This window comes from Ipomoea nil, unplaced genomic scaffold, assembly GCF_001879475.1.
Source record: "Ipomoea nil cultivar Tokyo-kokei standard unplaced genomic scaffold, Asagao_1.1 scaffold3321, whole genome shotgun sequence".
Lineage (NCBI taxonomy): Eukaryota > Viridiplantae > Streptophyta > Magnoliopsida > Solanales > Convolvulaceae > Ipomoea > Ipomoea nil.
The window spans coordinates 7,108,412-7,128,352 of NW_017619749.1; the positions used below are offsets into that span (position 1 = coordinate 7,108,412).

Genomic DNA, 19,941 nt, shown 5'->3' on the forward strand with positions numbered 1-19,941 from the left:
AACTAGTGGTACCTTGTAGAGAGAGCTGAATGCCAACTCTGCTGATTCACGAACCTCAGGTTATGCTATAAGCCTATAACATCAGAATATCAGTAAGAAATTTTTCATACAGGAAAGCAGAAACAAAATTGCTTCCTTCAGTACAAGTAAACAATCTCAAACCTATCACAGAGTGGGGATAAGCTTGTCCATGAAACTCAGCAACTGGCTCTTCCCAGCACTTGCCATCACTTCACTTAAACCAATGCAAATACCCTGAAATCAAGTTCCATTACATTAAAGGCTTTAGTAGATTTGAAGAATTCAACCAATGGTGAGAATAAGAGAAAGAAGAAGATAACACTCCAGAGTGCAATCAGTCGGACAACAAAGCAGGAATACCTGGAGGGAAATAGGAAGCACGCACAGGTTGAAGAGCTTTCTGGAGGCAAAAACCAGGCATTAGAAATTTAGAATTGGTCCTCCCTGCATGTTTGCATACTTTGGAATATGGATGAAGGTTGGCCATCATGGATCATCAATCTTTACTCCAACTTCTCCAATTCATTCAAACTCTCTATGATAGCCTGCAGTTTCAGAAGAAATCAAACATCCATTTTTTCTGCAAAATCTATGCAAAGTACACCTCACTAGAACAAGGATAAGGCGCGAGAAAAATCCTTCTTTACTCTCACCTTCTTACTTGTTTCTTGGAGCTCCCAAGCGAGTAAGAATTCATCTAAGATTAGATATACCTTCATAGGAAAACAATCAATCAGAAGTATAAATTACAATGCAGCATACACAAGGTGAATACAGTAGAAATAAAAGAAAATACAGAGATTCACAATGAGAAAGACTGAAAAACCATACCTTGTGAAAGTTTTTTTTTTTTTTGAAAGAACTTGTGATCCAGTACCTTGTGAAAATACCTGGTTTTTTTTTTTGAAAAACCATACCTTGTGAAAGTTAAAAACCAAATCTAACTCGCAGACATTACTAAAAAAGTGATCCAGTATCTACACAAACAAGTGGATGCACTCCAAATAAGCCAACCCCCTGTCCGTCATATCAACACAGAGCGAGAAGAATAACACAGCATACCGCCTGTAGATCATCTTGTGTGTTCAGAACTGACAAGGAAAACATCAACTATTAAAAAGAATACTTTAAAACCCTGAAAATCATTTTAAAAATAACAAAGGGAAAAGAACCCAAAAATAAAGAAAAAAAACATATCAAGAATGTAAATGTTAAAAAAAATAACTCTGAAAACTATTTTAAAAATTAAAAATAACACTTCCAAATGCTGAAAATCATTTTAAAGACTAACAAGAACAGCGAAAAAAACATTTTAAAAACTATAAAGAATACTTAAACACACTAAAAATCATTTTTTAAATAATAAAGGAAAAAGAACCCAAAAATGTGGGGAAATTCAGGAATACAGAAAGGGAGCAAAGAACTACACAGTGATTAAACTTTATCTGCCAAATCTAACAAGTATTCAAAGAAAATACAAAGATTCAAAGTAACACTAGCAAGTTTTTGTTGAATACTTACAACGTTCCGAAACCTCTTTCGCTATAACGGCTATACTTATGTTGCTTCTTGATCACTGAAAAAGCCATGAGGATGAAGAACTGTTCATTGGCAGAGGTATCTATATAAAGGAGTCAGTAAGTGTACGTTGGGCAGTTTCCAAAAAAAAAAAAAAAAAAAAAAGCGCGTTGGGCAAGCTCCACCGACTTAGAGCATCCACATTCTTCTCAACTGACTCTTAAAGTTATTTAGATTATAAATTTTAAATATTTGTGTTTTTTTTTTTGAAAGCATAAATATTTGTGTTATATTATTCACTTTGGTTTATAATCTATTTTTCAAATACCCCATAAATATTACATGGAAAACATAAAGAAAAAAAAATTGGATAAAATAATAAATCATAAATACAGTAAGTAATGTGTAATTATCAGTATCATATCATAATTTAATAGAATTATTATGATTGAATCATTAATATTTTTTTATGTGACAAAAAAAAAAAAAAATCACAACCACTACATGATGGTGTATACAATGTAAATTTTATAAATCACAAAAAGAATACTTAGTGTGATTGACTCAATCAATAAAGTATTTTTTTATTATTATATATTAATTTAACATAAATATAATTAGTTTTTATTAAAGGATCTTTTTACAATAAATAGCTACTATTGGGCACTAACAAACCAAATTTATAATGTATAATGTTTAAATAAAAATACAGTAATATTTTAAATCTCTCTCTTTTTCGCCACTTTGACTCATATTCGGGTTTTGAGTTTTAAATATTTGTGTTTATATTGACTTTGACTTATAATTTATTTTTCAAACACCCCATCAATATTTCATCAATTAAATTTTTATGAAAAAAAAAAACTAATAGTAACAAAAAATACACGAGAGAATAAATCATATAAGTAATTTTATTTAATTTAAAAGCAATGTGTAACTAACATATCAATATTTAGTTGAATTATTATAATTGAATAATTAATACTCTTTTTTAGTACTTTTGACTTTGTTACAATGTATTATCCGTTCATAACTACTTTGTCAATTCACTAAACTCAATACCGCCTCATTGGCGCTTGAACCCATGACGTCTCATTTAGAAGAATCACTTTGCACCACTAGACATTTTTATATGACAAGAAAACTGCAACCATTACATGACCTTTTTTTTTTTTTTTTTTTGCATAGGAGGGGACCGGGAATACTATGACGATGTATACTATGTAATTATGTAAATCGCATGAAGAATACTTGGTGTGATGGGCTCGATCGAGAAAGTGTTAGCAAAATTGAACACGTGATCTTTTTTTATTATTATTATTATGGATTGATTTAACAATGAATATAATTATTTTTAGAGTTAATACCCAAAATAGTCCCTCGACTATGTCGTAATTACCAATTTGGTCCTCGACTATCATTCTTACCCAATTAAGTCCTCAACTATACAATTTTTACCCAATTTAGTCCTTTGTCAATTTGACTGTTTGTTGACTGTCAAAAGTGGAAATAAAGTTGTAATTTTACAAGTTTTCTCCTTCCTCCTCATTTAGCAGCGCCAAACCATGTAGCAATAAGCTCCGGTTGGGTTCTAAACCTGTCAGTATCGAAGTAGTGGTTATGCATCGGATAGCCCATGAATTTGATTTCCAACGATTTTTTGACGATCGAAATCTGATCGGAGTGTATTGCTGCATGGTTTGGCGCTGCTAAATGGAGAGGAAGGAGAAATCTTGTAAAATTATAATTTTATCCCGACTTTTGACAGTCAACAAACAGTCAAATTAATACAGAGGACTAAATTGGGTAAGAATTATATAGTTGAGGACTAAATTGGGTAAGAATTGTATAGTTGATGACTTAATTGAGTAAAAGTTACATAGTTGAGGACTTAATTGGGTAAGAATGGTAGTTGAGGATCAAATTGGTAATTATGGCATAGTCAAGGGACCATTTTGGGTATTAACTCTTATTTTTATTAAACGATATTTTACGATAGAAAACTATTATTGACACCGACAACAACACATTATAATTTATTGGTTCTTTGTGTTTCAGTAGGTTGAGAAAGTATATGAACAGATATTACATTGTAATAGAGCCAGTAGCATTCAAATATATATATATATATATATATATATATATATATATATATATATATATATATATATATATATAGTAGTTTAAATAGTGAATTCCATTAATGGTTAATTGACTATTAACATTTACCATATTATATTTTTTGACTTTTAATTATATCATAAATGGTCTCTTGACTATGATTTTTACCAATTTTCGTCTTGACTTTCAATATGACCATAAATGACCGATTGACTATTGATTTTGTTTTAAATTTGGTCATACAGTTTAAATATCTATTTAATAAACATTAAATTTAAGAATAATAATATAAAAATTAGCTTTTTATTGAGATGAACAATTTGAGTTCATCAACTTAATACATTGAGTTCATCATTGTGAAGAACTAAAGTTTTATTAAAATGATATTTAACTAGATGACCAAATTTAGAAAAAAAATCAATAATCAAATGGCCACTTATGATTAGATTAAAAGTCGATGACGAAAATTGGTAAATATCAATAGTCAAATGACCATTTATGTTCTAAGTTAAAGTTGAATGATAATAAAAATTGATAAATGACAATAGTCAAGGAACCATTAATGTAATTAATTCTATTTTTAAATATTTTTTTTGCCACTTTGACTAATAGTTGTTAGAGAAAATAACATTTATAGTTCATCGATTATAATACATGTGTTGTTATTTTTCTTTATTATTATTATTATTATTATTATTAGTGTTAGTGTTATTGTTATTATTGTAATATATATATATATATATATATATATATATATATATATATATATGAATACAAATATGAATTGCAACTATGTTGATATTAGGTTATGTATTTTTTAATAAATAATATTATTATAATGTTGTCCAATATTCATTCCGTGCATCGCAGGTGTAGCATACTAGGAGTAGACATACTCAAGATCAAATATGTATACCGCTAGCTGCGATTAATAATAGTAACTTTTTGTATCATACTATTTTCAATTATTAAATTAAATATTGTAAATACAATATCATAATTATTTTGTCATATACTTAATAAAAATATAATTTTAAACAATTAAATTATGGTTCATGTTTTCTGCTTCTGTACTTCAAATACCATTATTAAAAACATTTTTTTTTTAACTATTCTAACATTACAAACAAATCTTTAATATTTAGTCCGTGCATCGCACGGGATAATACTAGTTAAATTTAATAAGCCAAACTACTCTGTTGGCATATAAGTTCTAAATGTGATAGAGGAAGTATGCTTCATTTCATTTAATTTAATAATAATAATTCATCCGTATAATGACTACAGAATGTAAGGTGCAATTTTTTTGTTTAAAAAAAAAAATTGTCAAGTATCTTGTGCTCAAATGAGAGACTCTCCTATATGGGAGGTCATATGAGATTAAAGTTCAGTGCAGGCAACTCTTTATGCAACATAGTAGAAAAAAATATGTAGAACAAATACTACAATATAATACAGTTGTTATATCGTGGACCGCGGTGCATAATCGATTATGCACCGCGCATCAAAACGGCGTCGTTTCTTTAAGTAAAGAAACGGTGCGCTTTTAGTGTTATCGGAGTGACACTACAATGTATCTAAACCGACACTGACACACGTATTATTTTTATATTATTAAATGAAACTGCAGTTATATCAAAATGATACTGTAGTTGTGGTGAAATGAAATTGCAGTATATATAAAACGAAACTGAATAACATTTCATATTTGAGTGTATATTGTACAATGAAGCTGTAATTATATCGAAATGATCATGTAGTTGTGTTTTAATGGAACTATAATGTTTATAAAATATAAAATTAAATAACATTTTCACATATTTGAGTGTATAAATATTGAATGAAACTGTAGTTATATCGAAATGAAACTGTAGTTATATCGAAATGAAACTGCAGTGTATACAAAATGAAACTGAAGAACAGAGTTATTTTTTGCAGAACGGCCCAAAACGGATTCCGTTTCTTTTCATTAAATAAAACGACGTCGTTTTAATGTGCAGTGCATAATCGATTATGCACCGCGGTGCACAATATAATTTACCCAATACAATAGAGGTCAGCAGGATTAAAAAGGATAATTATAAATCACGCTAACAGTAAAGCCAACATGAGCTGGACTTTGAAGCATGGAATTGGGTCAGAGTTGAGAAGGCCAAAGTCTTCTTCCATACATTGATATCTTCTACGAGTAATTGTTGCTTGCAAGGTATCACATGAGCATTCATTTGAGCTGAAGAAACCGTCTTCACCAATTGCAAACATCACTGAGGCAATGCAGAAACAGGATAATAACAACAACAACTTGGCAACAATGGCGTCCATACTCGATCTCTCACCCGATCTGTCAACACTCCTCACTTTTACATTCAAAATACATAATTCGATTTTCTATTGTTTGTGGTTTTGCGATTCAGACAATCAGTAAATTGGGAAAAAAAAAAAGTTGTTTGAACTCAGAAGAGTAGATTCACTGATCAATCTTGTTCCGCACTGCAATTCTGATCCACATTCCCCCCACCTATTTCTAAGATAACCTCACGTGCGGTTAACACAAAAAACGCACCTTAAGCATTAAAATAGCGCACCTTAAATACACAAACTACGCACCTTAAGCACACAAACAAAGCACCTTAAGAACACAAACCACGCACCTAAAATTTTAAAATGGCGCACCTTAAACTTCAACAACAACTGACGCAGCTTAAGCATACAAATCATGCACCTTAAGAAAGAAAACAATGCACCTTAAGAAGGAAAACCACGCACTGGCCTAAAGCTTTAGGCCGACGCACCTTAAGTTTCAACAACTGACGCACCTTAAGCATACAAACCACGCACCTTAAGAAAGAAAATCATGCACCTAAAGCTTTAGATCGACGCATTTAAGTTTTCAACAACTAATGCACCTTAAGAAAGAAAATCATGCACCTAAAGCTTTAGATCGACGCATTTAAGTTTTCAACAACTAACGCACCTTAAGCTACACAGTACAAAAACACACACCTTAAGAAGGAAAATCACGAACCTTAAATTTGACCTAGATGCACAAAGATCAAATTGCCACCGCGTTTTTTTAATCATTATATTAATCATAAATGTTAATTTAGACAATATCAATGGCTCAGATTTAACTGCACAATCACAAGGGACACACTCAACGGCACATGAAATAAATTATATATATATATATATATATATATATATATATATATATATATATTCCTTTTGGATTCAAAGCATGAACAAGTTTCTGGGTTTGCACATATCCAAAAGCTAAAACAAATTGTACTGCTAGTTTATTTGGTGATAAATATATTATTTTTTTTTTTTGGTAAGGGTGATAAATATATTATTACACACACGAGATCCACGCAGTGTAATAATAAAAGAATAATATTACATTATAAGATCAGTGAAGATGTAAAGAAATTTTAAAAATTCAATTAAATTCTTATTCAAAATTTATTATAATTTTAAATAAATTAATTTTTATTAGTTAAAATTTTAAATAAATAAATAAATTATTTATTTATCTTATGCAAATGGCCGTAAATGTTACCTTACGTTTTTTTAGTTGGAATTTGAAATTAAAATTTTGGATTGATTAAATTATGTTATACTCCTATATATTAGTGTTTTTTGCGTTGAAAGAAACTTAGCAAGAAAAACGTTTCTAGCTGGGTTTGATTATATTAATTTGCACAAATCCAAAAGCTAAAACAAATAAATATTGCTAGTTAATATTTTTTTATTACCCGTATGATCCGCGCATTATTGTGGTCTATATATACTCAGATCAATAGCCCCCATTCCCATCCCCATTCCCCCGTAATACTTTCTCTCTCTAATATCCAATCCTGTTTCAGCTCGCTCTCACCTCTGATCTCCTCTCCAATGGAAGATGCTAATATTGAGCTGCTTTTCATTCCTGCCCCTGGAATGGGTCACCTTGTTGCTGCCCTCGAAACGGCGAAGGTCCTCCTGCAAAGAGGATCTCAGCTCTCCCTCACTGTCTTGATGATGAAACTGCCTTTCGTTCCCGATGCCAAGATTAATTCTTACATCGATTCTTTGCTGGCCGGTGACAAGGATATGAACCCTAGATTGAAGCTCATTCTACTGCCTGAGGACCTGGATGCTTTGGAGGGGAACACCGACCTCCTTTCCATCTTGAAAGCCTACTTCGATTCTCAGAAGGCTAAAGTCAGAGACTACTGCGTTAATGAAATCCAGAATTCTGTGAGGCAGAGGCGGCTGGCGGGATTTGTTGTGGATATGCTGTGTACCTCCGTGATGGATGTGGCCGAGGAGTTTGGGGTCCCCGCCTACGTGTTCTACCCTCCGGGTGCTTCTATTCTCGGCCTTCAACTCCATCTCCAGAGCCTCATAGACGACCATGGTCAAGATGCCTCGGAGTTGAAGGATTCCGACCCTGATCTCAATATCTCTACATATTCCAAACCCTTTCCGGTCAAGTTACTGCTCAGGGTTGGGCCGGATTTCTACGAGTGTGCCAGAAAAATCCGGCAGGCCAAAGGCATCATCGTCAACACCTTCTTCGACCTAGAGCGGCATGCACTCGAAACTCTCTCCAATGATAACAAGGTCCCACCCATTTACCCGGTGGGACCCATATTAAACCTAGACCATCATCCCAAGAAGAATCATCCAGATTCGGTGAACCAAATCTTGAAATGGTTGGATGACCAACCAGCTTCATCGGTTGTGTTTCTTTGCTTTGGAAGCATTGGTACTTTTCCTGAGTCTCAATTGAAGGAGATAGCCTACGCACTTGAACGTAGCGGCCAAAGGTTCTTATGGACCTTGAGAAAGCCACCAAGTCCAGGTTCAATAATCGCCACCGAGTATAGCAATCTCGAAGAGGTCCTGCCGGAAGGATTCTTGGAGAGAACCAAAAACATTGGAAAAGTTATAGGATGGGCACCACAAACTGCAGTTCTAGCTCACCCTGCTGTGGGAGGATTCGTGTCTCATTGTGGATGGAATTCAGCTTTGGAGAGTGTTTGGTTTGGAGTTCCAATGGCCGCTTGGCCAATAGGTTCAGATCAACAAGCACATGCGTTCGTATTGGTAAGAGATATAGGAATGGCTGTGGAAATTAAGATGGATTATAGAACTGATTCAAGAGATTTGACAATAAATCTTCCAATAATTCCTGAAAATGTGAGTGCTAAGGAAATAGAAATGGGAATCACAAGTCTTATGGATAACTCTCCTACCAATCCTATAAGGATAAAGGCTAAAGAACTTAAAGAAAAGAGTAGGAAGGCAGTAGAGGAGGGCGGCTCATCTTTCAATTGTCTTGAAAGTTTTATTGAAAATGTCATAAACAATCTCAATTAAGTGATCAAAGAATGAGATGAAATAGTGTCATAATAATAAAGGATTGAAATGCTCACACGTAATAAATGGATTCTTGCATGTTTTTTTTTAAAAAATTTTATTATCATTAGCTTTTATGAAAGTTTCAATATATCTCACTACCATGTATGCTTTTAATAACTTTTGTATAATTAGTAGCAGATTGTATTAGAACTCTATGTATCCTTGTCATATTATAATTATTTTCTTGTATTTATTTGTTGTATCATGTGACTCTATTAATTAATGAATCTCAGATTTTTCATCATTTGGACCATGTCTTGCTACTAACTACTACTAATTAATTAGGACACAATTTTTGTACGTGGGTGCTATTTTACTTATCATCATGTGTTTCTTGATTTTAATTTGCAAAAGATTCAATTTACTTTTATGTGCCAAGAATCCTAACTTACAGCCTAGAAAATATAAATAAAGGGAATGGTTTTGAGATAACAGAAGTAAATCCATTACAACAATACAGCAACCCAACTCTATCCAAAGTACAAACTACAAAGTATATTGAATTTAATGTTATTGTTACTTTTTTTTAATGTTCATTTTCATAATCCAAATTAAAAGTTAATTTTTAAGTCTTATACTTAAAAATGAGTCTTGAACATTTAATACACCAACTATTGCATCAAAAAAAAAAAAAAAAAAAAATAGCAGTACTATTTGTTTTAGCTTTTGGATATGTGCAATAATATATTTATTTGGTGATAATTATATTATTACACACACGATCCACGCATTGTGTAATAATAAAAGAATAATACTACAGTATAAGATCAGTGAAGATGTAAATAAATTTTAAAAATTCAATTAAATTCTTATTGAAAATGCCATTTTGAAATGGTAACCGGGATGACATCACACTACAAGGTAGTTGGCATATTTTAGATTTATATATTTTTTTTAAATAAAAGACTAATTCATTAATCATAAGCAGAAATGTTTACAATACAGATCATTAGAATGACAATGCATTCTTTACAGTCAAACATAGAAACAAATTTCCTAGCAATGTTATAGAAAACTTGGATCGCAACTGTTTTACAAATTTGAAGCCGAAGTTGTTGGATGAACTCGGTGCTTCTTCAGATCTGGTCAAACTAACAACATAGCTAAGCCTGACTCTGGTGAGACCATTTTATCATTCCACGCGGGTATGAACTCGGTGCTTCTTCACAGATCTGGTCAAACATAGCCAAGCCTGACTCTGGTGAGGCCATTTTATCATTCCACGCGGGTGAGACCGTTTTTATTAGTTTTATTTATTTATTTATAAAAATGTCTTTAAAAATCTTTTTACATGCTAATCGCTAGTTTTACAATTTGTTGATTAAAATTGCTAATACAACTTGTTAACAGCTTATTAATCTTCTAACAGCCAAAAGAGGCGTGAAACGACCAAAATATCCTTATTATTTTAATTATTAAAATTTTTCGGCGAAATTTGGCAAGAGTAATCAAAATTGACAAAAATTGCATAGTTAAGGTACTAAATTATCACTTTTAAAAGTCAATGACTAAAATTAACAAGACCTCTATAGTCATATAACCAAAATTGAAATTTTCTCTAGTATACATATGATATCAAAATTTTATGTTGCTCGATTGAATAATGAAGGTCGGCTCTCATAAGAACCATGCTACCATGAAAAAAGATAATAGAAGTTAATTAAAACGTTAGGGTATTTCTATCCAAAAAATTATATACTATAAATCTTTTAGAATAATGTATAAAAAAGTAACAGAAATATAAAAAAGAGACATAAGTAAATGGTAACAACCATTATTCACTTATTAATTTTTAACTTTAGAACACACACTTGAATTTTTAAAATTTCTTTACATCTTCACTGATCTTATAATGTAATATTATTCTTTTATTATTACACAATGCGTGGATCGTGTGTGTAATAATATATTTGTCACCAAATAAACTAGCAGTACTATTGCATCAAAAAAAAAACAAATAAATAAATAAACTAGCAGTACTATTTGTTTTAGCTTTTGGATCTGTGCAATAATATATTTATTTGGTGATAATTATATTATTACACACACGATCCACGCAGATAATTATATTTGTTTTAGCTTTTGGATCTGTGCAATAATATATTTATTTGGTGATAATTATATTATTACACACACGATCCACGCAGATAATTATATTATTACACACACGATCCAATTATATTATTACACACACGATCCACGCATTGTGTAATAATAAAAGAATAATATTACAGTATAAGATCAGTGAAGATGTAAACAAATTTTAAAAATTGAATTAAATTCTTATTAAAAATGCCATTTGGAAATTGGAATGATAACCGGGGATGATATCACACTACAAGGTAATTGACATATTTTAGATTTATATTTTTTTTAAATAAAAGGTTAATTCATTAATCATTACAATACAGACCGTTAGAATGACAATGCATTTTTTATCGTTAGATATAGAAACAAATTTCCTAACAATGTTAAAATTTGGATCGCAAACTGTTTTACAAATTTGAAGCCGAAGTTGTTGGATAAACTGATGCTTCTTCACAAATCTGGTCAAACATAACCAAGCCTGATTTTGGTGAGACCATTTTATCATTCTAGGCGGGTGAGACCGTTTTTATTAGTTTTATTTATTTATTTATAAAAATGTCTTTAAAAATCTTTCTACATGCTAATCCCTCGTTTTACAATTTGTTGATTAAAATTGCTAATACAACTTGTTAACAGCTTATTAATCTTCTAACAGCTAATAAGTTTTGGGTTGAAAGCGAGAAACACGTTTCTCTGGATGGGTTTGCACAGATCCAAAAGCTAAAATAAATATACTGCTACTTTATTTATTTGGTGATTGGCGAATTTTACATATAAATTGCAGAAGAGTTTCACTCAATAGCTACCTTCGATCTCAATACAAATATAATCTTGAATTCTCATCTCATCTCATCTCCACATACATACGAACAGTCCTTTTCAATGGAAGATAGTATTGAGCTGGTTTTCGTTCCAACCCCTTCAATGGGCCATCTTGTTTCTGCAGTCGGAACCGCGAAGCTCCTCTTGCAAAGACAACCTCAGCTCTCCATCACTGTCTTGATCGTGAAAATGCCACTCTTTCCTGGTTCCAACATTAATTCTTTCATCGATTCTTTGATTGCCGATGAGAAGGATATGAACCCTAGATTGAAGCTCATACTACTGCCTGAGGACCTGGATGCTTTGAAGGGGAACACCGAAAAGTTCTCCATCTTCCATGCCTTCCTCGATTCTCAGAAGGCTAAAGTCAGAGACTACTGCCTTAATGAATTCCAGAAGTCGCCGGCGGTATCTGGGAGGCGGCGGCTAGCCGGATTTGTTGCGGACATTTTCTGTACCGACAAGATAATGGATGTGGCTGAGGAGTTTGGGGTCCCCACCTACGTGTTCTACGCTCTGGGTGCTGCTATGCTCGGCCTTCTCCTCCATTTCAGATGCCTCAAAGATGACCATGGTATAGATTATGCCTCCGAGTTTAAGGATTCCGACCCTGATCTCAATATCCCTGCATATTTCAAACCCTTTCCGGTCAAGTTACTGCCCAACCTTCCCTTCTTTGACTTGTGCACAAGACTCCGAGAGGCCAAAGGCGTCATCACCAACACTTTCTTGGAACTAGAGCCGCATGCGATTCAATCTCTCTCCAACGACAAGAGATTCCCACCGGTCTATCCTCTGGGGCCGGTATTAAACTTAAACCGTCATCCGAAGAATAATCGAGAATCGGAGGGGAAACAAATCTTCCAATGGTTGGATGACCAACCAGCTTCATCAGTTGTATTCCTTTGCTTCGGAAGCGGCGGTGCTTTTTCCGAGCCTCAAGTAAAGGAGATAGCCTACGCACTTGAACGTAGCGGCCAAAGGTTCTTATGGGCCTTGAGGAAGCCACCCTCCCCAGGTTCAGTACTCCCCACCGAGTATAGTAATCTGGATGAGGTCATGCCGGAAGGATTCTTGGAAAGAACTAAAAGCATCGGAAAAGTTATAGGATGGGCACCACAAACTGCAGTTCTAGCTCACCCTGCTGTGGGGGGTTTCGTGTCTCATTGTGGATGGAATTCAACTTTGGAGGGTATTTGGTTTGGCATTCCGATTGCAACTTGGCCAATGTCTGTGGATCAACAAGGAAATGCGTTCCAATTGGTGAGAGAGATTGGAACGGCTGTCGACATTAAGATGGATTACAGAGTAGATTCAAGAGATCCGAATAATAAAATTCCAATAATTCCTGAAATTGTGAATGCAAAAGAGATAGAAATTGGAATCACAAGTCTTATGGACCGCTCTACTCCCAATTCTATAAGGACAAAGGCTAAAGAATTTAAAGAGAAGAGCAGGAAAGCACTAGAAGATGGTGGCTCATCCATTAATTTTGTTGAAAGGTTTTTTGAAAATGTCACGAACAATCTCAAATAAGTGAAGAATGATGAGATAATGGTGTTGCAATTAATAATAATGTATTAGCTAGAGTGGTGATACATAATAAATAGATCTATGCATGTTTCATAATTTATATATTATCATTAGCCTTAGCTTTTATGGAAGTTTGAATCTTACTAGCATGCATGCTTCTAATAACTTGAGATTAATAATGGTTTGGATCCTTATGTCTTGCTACTAACTACTAATTACTAATTAGGACATTATATTTGTGTGTACGCGAGTGCTATTATATTATACTCATACTGTGTTTATTGACCTTTGCAAATTAAAAGGTTGTAGAATTGTCTTCAATTCTACATTTATGTGCCAACAATCTCGATGGGACAAATCGCGGCGGTATTTCAAATACACACAAGTCGTAGGTTGGATCGTAGAGGGATCCTTTAATAGTCAAATTTGTTGGTTTAAGTGTTGAATTTGAGTAATGATGTGAGGTTAGAGGGTCCCGAGCTATGGCATGGTAGGTGAAGATTAACTCCTCTCTCAGTATAAATGTGGTATTTATAGAGAAAGAAAGGATACACATGTCGGGCTCTTGGCATTCCTGACACATGCAGGGCCAGTCCTATCATTTTATAGGCCCGGGGCAGGACAAAAAAAATGGGCCCCCAATTAATATATATTTCATGCCTAAAATTTAAATAAAATAATTTTTTTTTTATTATAAAGAAAGGGGATACCCTACATATACACACTATTGCCTCAATAGAGGTTCAAACCTTACACCTCCCACTTAGGGGAGCAACCCGATATCAATGGACTACAAGTCACTTGGTATTAAAAAAAAAATTATTAATACCAATAACTTTAAATAAGATTAACAAGTTTTTAACAATTTTACATACACAATAATAATCATTGAAAAAAATTCTAGGTGCTTTTCTTAATGTAAAATAATAAATAATCGTAAGTGCCTTCATAAATAAATTATTATTATAGTTTATAAAAATAAATAAATAATTTAAAATTGAGTAATTATAAACAATAACATTGTTAGCATAATAAATAATAAATTAATTATTATTAAAAATTTACTAAACAATAATTGCAAACATATATGAAGTTAAAAAAATTTTTTTGACTAGGAGCAAGAAATTAAAATATTTCATAACGCAATAAAAAATGTAAAAAGATATGAAACATAATTATCTAGATAAAATAGTTTGAACATAAAGCATATAAATCACACATCTTCTATATTATTTATATGATTTTTATAAATACTTTTTTTTTAAATACATAAAATTTCAAGTTTTTTAGAATAATTTGAATACAATGACACATGATAGAAGCTTCTATATTACATTGATTAGATATTCATAAAAAGGTACGGAGTAAATTATCTTTTAATTTTTTTTATAATTCAATCTCAAAATATATCATATAACCCCCTCCGTCCTATTTTTACGTGTCTTGTTTGATTAACATGAGTTTATTGAACTTTTTTTAATTCAATTTTTTTATAATATGTTTAGTATAAGTATATAAAAATTTATAAATTTAGAAACTGCATTAAAATTTTAATATAAAAATTTATATATTTAATATAAAAAATTTTCATAATATGTTTAGTATAAATATATGAAAATTTATATATTTAAAAACTACATGAAAAATACTACTCCGTATTAAACACAAAAAATCAATAAAAATAATTTTTTAAAAGATACATTAGAATATAAGCAAAGAAGTAAAGTTGAGGAATTCTAAAATGTGAAGGGAAGGTTTGGATCACCGGCCTTTGATTAAATGAGGTTAAAATTCAAATATCTTACCAACCAAACTAATTTACCATACTGTAAAACATATGTATATAAATTACTTACACTCAATGCATATATACTATATATATAAGAGATAGGATGGGGCCCTCCCCCAAGCTGGGCCCTGGGCAAGGGCCCAGCCTGCCCTTGCCCCAGGGCCGGCCCTGGACACATGTTGCGCATGCAATCGGTTGGTTCAAGGATCCATGCCACAATATATAGTCACATGTTGTAATATTCCTGATCATCCATTGAGTGGGCGATGTGATCGGTTTAAAGTTAGGAATCTAGGTTTCAGTCTTTAAGTGGCCTTGCTCGGGATGATTGTTTCGACCTAAATAGTTCAGAGTTTATCTCAAGGTAATAAAGTCTATCGTGGACCACGCTTTAGATCGGTCTTCGTATTTAGGTCATGCATATCAAGCTAGCGGTTGATCGAGGTAGAGAATGATTCGTCTTGGTGGCCTGACTAGATACCCGAGCAGGTATACGGTATGCAGAGGAAGGTGTACTCGAAAAATATTCCCTATCAAATCCTAACTTGCATCCTAGAAAATTAAAATAAAGGGAATGTTTTTGGAATAACACAGACAATGCAAGATCCATTAGAACAATACAACAACCCAACTCTATCCAAATTATTTTGACAAATTATATCGTGGACCATAGTTCATACTGCAGCAGTGTGGATCATAAATGAAACTTCATTGTTATTATATTGAATGTCCATTTTTTATTGTTATAATAGTCCATTTTTGGTAGTATATCTTAAAATGAATCTTCAATATAATTTGAATTCCTAATGTATTCTCAATTATTCTATTCCTCCTTAACAAACAATGTAATTTAAATTCCAATTCATTTCCCGGATCATATTTCCTTCCTTCCAACCAAACGTCTTGTTAGTGGAGTATTTTCCTTCTTTTTTTTTTCCCCCCTAAATTTGCAAGGTGATTTATTATTTTAGAAAGTTTGTTAATGCTAAATTTGTGTTGTGATTGACGGGAGCTTTGCGAGTTACTAATTTGGCCGAGCGTCTTTTGTATAAATACCCTAAAAAGGGTGAGGTTATGAATTTTTGCAAGTTTTAAGGCAATAAGAGCATTTTGTCTTTATTCTTGTGTTTGAACATTTCTTATTACTTTTTAGATTATTTCGACTGGTACGGTTGATCTGTCAAAAATTGTCTAAAAACAGTATAATTAACATAGGAATCGTCTGCAGGCCGGGGATTGAACGAAAAGCTTTTGACTTTTCCGGTTTAAGCTGTCATTTCCTAATTTTCTATTCATGGTTTAGAGAACTTGTGATATCGTGATCATGGTGACTACTTAGAAAAGGCCATCAATATTATTATTATTATTGTTGTTGTTATCTTGTTTTTATTATTATTATTATTATTATTATGTCTTTATAGGTCTTAAACTTTTACATCCTAACTGCTAATTTTACTAAACATTTTATTATAAATCGTTAATTCAATAGGCTAGTTAAAATTGTTAATACAATTCATTAACCGTTAATTAATCTACCTAAGTTTTAGGTTGAAAGCAAGCAAGAAACACGTTTCTGCAGGATGGGTTTGCACAGATCCAAAAGCCAAAACAAATATACTGCTACTTTATTTATTTGGTAATTAATATATTATTATTACACACATGGTCCCCGCATTGTGTAATAATAATACAAGAAAAATATATTATTATACACACGATTCACAGCTACCATACGTACGACGTCAATAGATGCAATTTTATAACCTAACTGAATTGCACGATCAATTTGTCAATTAGTACAAATCTTAAATATTGATATATAAAATATATTATTACACACTCGATTCACAGCTACCATACGTACGGCGTCGATAGATGCAAATTTACGTATAAATAAATTGCAGAAGAGTTTCATGGTCTGCATATATATTCAATAGCTAGCTAGCTTCGATCGCTACAGTACAGTTCTTTCAAATATAATTTTGATTTCTCTCATCTCATCTCCACAGTACAGTACAGTTTTTTTTTTTTTTGAATGCTACTGGCTCTATTACATTGTAGTATCTGTTCATCAGTACATTACAGTTGTTTCCAATGGAAGACGCTATTGAGCTGGTTTTCATTCCAGCCCCTGGAATGGGTCACCTTGTTTCTGCAGTCGGAACCGCGAAGCTCCTCCTGCAAACACGACCTCACCTCTCCATCACTATCTTGATCATCAAACTGCCTTTCGCCCCCGATGCCAAGATTAATTCTTACATCGATTCTCTGCTTGCTGATGAGAAGGATAACCCTAGATTGAAGCTCGTACCACTGCCTGAGGATCTGGATGCTTTGAAGGGCCACACCGACAAGGTTTCCATCTTCCGTGCCTTCCTCGATTCTCAGAAGATTAAAGTCAGGGACTACTGCGTTAATGAAATCCAGAGATCATCGGGTTCTTCTGCTAGGCGGCTAGCCGGATTTGTTGTGGATATGGTGTGTACCTCCATGATGGATGTGGCTGAGGAGTTTGGGGTCCCCGCCTACGTGTTCTTCACTTCCGGTGCTGCTATACTCGGCCTTCTCTTCCTCGCAGAAGACCATGGTAAAGATATCTCGGAGTTTAAGGATTCCGACCCTGATCTCAATATCTCTACATATTCCAAACCCTTTCCGGTCAAGTTACTGCCCAAAACTGGGTTGGACACAACGGAGTTCGGCAGACGAGTCCAACAGGCCAAAGGCGTCATCGTCAACACCTTCTTCGACTTAGAGCCGCATGCCCTTCAATCTCTCTCCAACGACGAGAGGTTCCCACCCATCTATCCTGTGGGGCCCATATTGAACTTAAACGGTCATCGGAATAATAATTCTACGTCGGAGAAGCAAATCTTGGAATGGTTGGATCACCAACCGGCTTCATCGGTTGTATTCCTTTGCTTCGGAAGCGGCGGTGCTTTTCCCGAGCCTCAAGTGAAGGAGATAGCCTACGCACTTGAACGTAGCGGCCAAAGATTCTTATGGACCTTAAGGAAGCCACCCTCTCCAGGTTCAATAGGACTCACTGAGTATACTAATCTGGAAGAGGTCTTGCCGGAAGGATTCTCGGAAAGAACTAAAAGTATCGGAAAAGTTATAGGATGGGCACCACAAACTGCAGTTCTAGCTCACCCTGCTGTGGGGGGTTTCGTGTCTCATTGCGGATGGAATTCGATTTTGGAGAGTATTTGGTTTGGAGTTCCGATTGCAACTTGGCCAATGTGTACAGATCAACAAGCAAATGCGTTCCAATTGGTGAGAGATATAGGAATAGGTGTGGAAATTAAGATGGATTATGCAATAGATTCGATTAATTATATTCCAATAGTACCTGAAATTGTGAGTGCAACAGAGATAGAAATTGGAATCACAAGTCTTATGGATCACTCTACTTTCAATTCTATAAGGACAAAGGCTAAAGAACTTAAAGAAAAGAGCAGGAAAGCACTAGAGGAGGGTGGCTCATCCTTTAATTTTGTTGAAAGTTTTTTTGAAAATGTCATGAATAACCTCAAGTAATTAAGTATGTGAAGATCAAATGGTGTCATAATAATAATGTATTAGAATGGTGACACATAATAAATGGATTTATGCATGTTTCATAATTTATTAGCCTTTTATGAATGTTCCACTCTTGCTAGCATGCATGCTTCTAATAACTTGAACTTAGTAACGTACGGTTTGGATCATGTCTTGCTACTAACTACTAATAATTAATTAGGGCACATTATATTTGTGTGTACGTGAGTACTATTATATATACTCATGTGTTTCTTGACTTTTGCCAAAGATTGAACATTTGTCTTCTACGTTTATGTGCTAACAATTCTAAGTTACACCAAGTTGCAATTAGGCCATCGAACTCAAAAAAATAACAATTGAGTCCCTAAACTACATAAATTCATGTAATTAGGTCTAAAATGACCTGTTTACCTATTACTCTGCTGACGTGGAGGTTGCGAGTTTTAAAAATTATTTTTAAAATAATTTTAAACAAAAAATTAATTAAAAAAAAAAAAAAAAAAAAAAAAAACAGAACGGCCGGAGACAAAATCGTCTCCGGCCGTCCTTCGTCTCCAGCCATGGAGACGAAGGTCTCCCTGGCCAGGAGACGAAGGTCTCCCTGGCCGGAGAGACGAAGGTCTCTTCGTCTCTCCAGCCAGCGAGACCTTCGTCTCCTGGCCATGGAGACGAAGGTCTTCGTCTCCATGGCTGGAGACGAAGAACTCCTGCCATGGAGACGAAGAACGGCCGGAGACGATTTCGTCTCCGGCCGTTCTGTTTTTTTTTTTTTTTTTTTTTTTTTTTTTTGTTTAAAATTATTTTTAAAATTCCCAACTTACATAGCAGGTAAACAGGTCAATTTAGACCTAATTGTATAAATTTGTGTAGTTCAGGGACCTAATTGCATCTTTTTTGAGTTCGATGGTCTAATTGTAGTTTGGTGTACAGTTCAGTGACCTATTTGACCCTTATTCCTAAAAAATTTAAGTAAAAGGGAATAGTATTGACTATATTATCTTTAAAAAAATTTATTTTATCAAATTAGTTCATCAATTTCAGATTAAGTTGACATCTCTAACATGAAATATTATCAACGAGTGTGTATATCTTTAGTTCCT

General features: G+C 33.4%; 3 protein-coding genes across 4 annotated transcripts; all 3 read left to right on the forward strand.

Annotated features, from left to right (window-relative positions):
• Window positions 1-7,492: 7,492 nt before the first annotated feature.
• On the forward strand, window positions 7,493-9,138 carry LOC109170442 (anthocyanidin 3-O-glucosyltransferase 2-like). The gene has a single exon (XM_019319568.1). It carries the CDS (start codon window positions 7,555-7,557, stop codon window positions 9,022-9,024), a length of 1,470 nt encoding a protein of 489 aa, XP_019175113.1. The 5' UTR covers window positions 7,493-7,554; the 3' UTR covers window positions 9,025-9,138.
• Window positions 9,139-11,950: 2,812 nt separating this feature from the next.
• On the forward strand, window positions 11,951-13,640 carry LOC109170441 (anthocyanidin 3-O-glucosyltransferase 2-like). The gene has a single exon (XM_019319567.1). The coding sequence runs from the start codon at window positions 12,037-12,039 to the stop codon at window positions 13,510-13,512; it is 1,476 nt and encodes a 491-aa protein (XP_019175112.1). The 5' UTR covers window positions 11,951-12,036; the 3' UTR covers window positions 13,513-13,640.
• Window positions 13,641-17,273: 3,633 nt separating this feature from the next.
• On the forward strand, window positions 17,274-18,976 carry LOC109170443 (anthocyanidin 3-O-glucosyltransferase 6-like). Of its 2 annotated transcripts, none has more exons than XM_019319569.1 (2): window positions 17,274-17,300; window positions 17,389-18,976. In XM_019319569.1, exon 2 carries the CDS (start codon window positions 17,393-17,395, stop codon window positions 18,836-18,838), a length of 1,446 nt encoding a protein of 481 aa, XP_019175114.1. In that variant the 5' UTR covers window positions 17,274-17,300; window positions 17,389-17,392; the 3' UTR covers window positions 18,839-18,976. The 2 variants fall into 2 exon arrangements, with proteins under 2 accessions (XP_019175114.1, XP_019175115.1); XM_019319570.1 differs by having other exon boundaries at window positions 17,283-17,304; window positions 17,393-18,976.
• Window positions 18,977-19,941: the final 965 nt, after the last annotated feature.

Excerpts from the sequence above, each read along its gene's own strand:
- LOC109170441 (XM_019319567.1), top strand. The coding sequence starts at position 12,037 with ATGGAAGATAGTATTGAGCTGGTTTTCGTTCCAACCCCTTCAATGGGC.
- LOC109170443 (XM_019319569.1), top strand. The coding sequence starts at position 17,393 with ATGGAAGACGCTATTGAGCTGGTTTTCATTCCAGCCCCTGGAATGGGT.
- LOC109170442 (XM_019319568.1), top strand. The coding sequence starts at position 7,555 with ATGGAAGATGCTAATATTGAGCTGCTTTTCATTCCTGCCCCTGGAATG.